This window comes from Corvus brachyrhynchos, unplaced genomic scaffold, assembly GCF_000691975.1.
Source record: "Corvus brachyrhynchos isolate BGI_N302 unplaced genomic scaffold, ASM69197v1 scaffold46, whole genome shotgun sequence".
NCBI classification, from domain to species: domain Eukaryota; kingdom Metazoa; phylum Chordata; class Aves; order Passeriformes; family Corvidae; genus Corvus; species Corvus brachyrhynchos.
The window spans coordinates 6,927,032-6,927,968 of record NW_008238838.1 but is presented as its reverse complement, the minus strand read 5'-3'; the positions used below and the strand labels follow the sequence as shown (position 1 = coordinate 6,927,968).

General features: G+C 57.2%; 2 protein-coding genes across 2 annotated transcripts in view; one reads left to right on the top strand and one right to left on the bottom strand.

The window, feature by feature from the left end:
• Positions 1-931, bottom strand: part of C2CD2L (C2CD2 like) — a 22,259-nt gene extending 21,328 nt beyond the window's left edge. The window contains exon 1 of the mRNA XM_017738458.1: positions 63-931. The gene's annotated coding sequence lies outside the window, so the exon portion shown is untranslated. The remainder of the gene's footprint in view (positions 1-62) is intronic.
• The window catches only part of DPAGT1 (dolichyl-phosphate N-acetylglucosaminephosphotransferase 1), a 5,623-nt gene continuing 5,438 nt past the window's right edge, over positions 753-937 (top strand). The window contains exon 1 of the mRNA XM_017738396.1: positions 753-850. Coding sequence (XP_017593885.1) covers positions 753-850 — 98 coding nt within the window. The remainder of the gene's footprint in view (positions 851-937) is intronic.

Genomic DNA, 937 nt, shown 5'->3' with positions numbered 1-937 from the left:
GCCTTCTCTTCTGGTGGACTGAAATAGGAGCACAGCCGCGATCTGAAAGCCCAGCTCCCCACCGGCTTTCCGAGCTCCGATTAACGACGCTTTTCTCCTCGCGTCACGCTCTTTTCTGCTGGGAGTCGCTGCCTCGTTCCCACCAGGCACGCAGGACACACCACCCAGGCGGAAGCGTTCCCGTCCGTCTGCTCCCGATTGTGCCACTCTCACTGTGGAGGGCAAGTAACACAAATTTTTATCACCTCCCGACAGTCACAACCCAAAGTAGCGGCGGCCGGTTGGTGGCGATTCCTTGGCGTTAGAGCTCCAGGGTCTCTGGCCAGATAAGCTCCCCAGCAGTACCATGTGCCCGCCTCGAAGTTTATTTAAAGTTTACAAAATCACTTTTGCATATGTTCGACAGACAGCAGAACACAGGTGGCCTCTCAACACAGCAGCAGCTCTCTAAGTGGCCATAAGGCCATCAGAAAAATCATATAAAGCCATCAGAAACCATTTCAGGCTGCCACGCAGGTGCAGGGCACGTAAAAGTTCTTGCTGCTACCGGATTTTCTGCTGCCTCTCCCCTCTGCTCATCGACTCATACCCGAATGAACAGAACTGTGCATGGACATTGAGCCGATTCTGCCTTCCCCTCCCCATCCCACCAAAATACCCCGGGGGCCCAACAGGTGTTACAGACTCCCCGACAATCGAAAATCTCCAGTCGGGTGTTTTACTGAATTTCCCCAGCATCTGAAACGAACCCGATGGCCACACTCCATTCCCTGCTCTCGCGCATTCTGCACCCCGGTAACCTGCAACGGCCCGCAAGGGCAACTCCTCACACCCGGGCAAAAGGCAAAAGGCAAAAGCCCTGCACCCGGCCTCACCCGGCCTCAGCCGCTCCCCGCACGAGAGGAAGCGGCGGACGCGGGCGGCGGGGGGCCGGGGC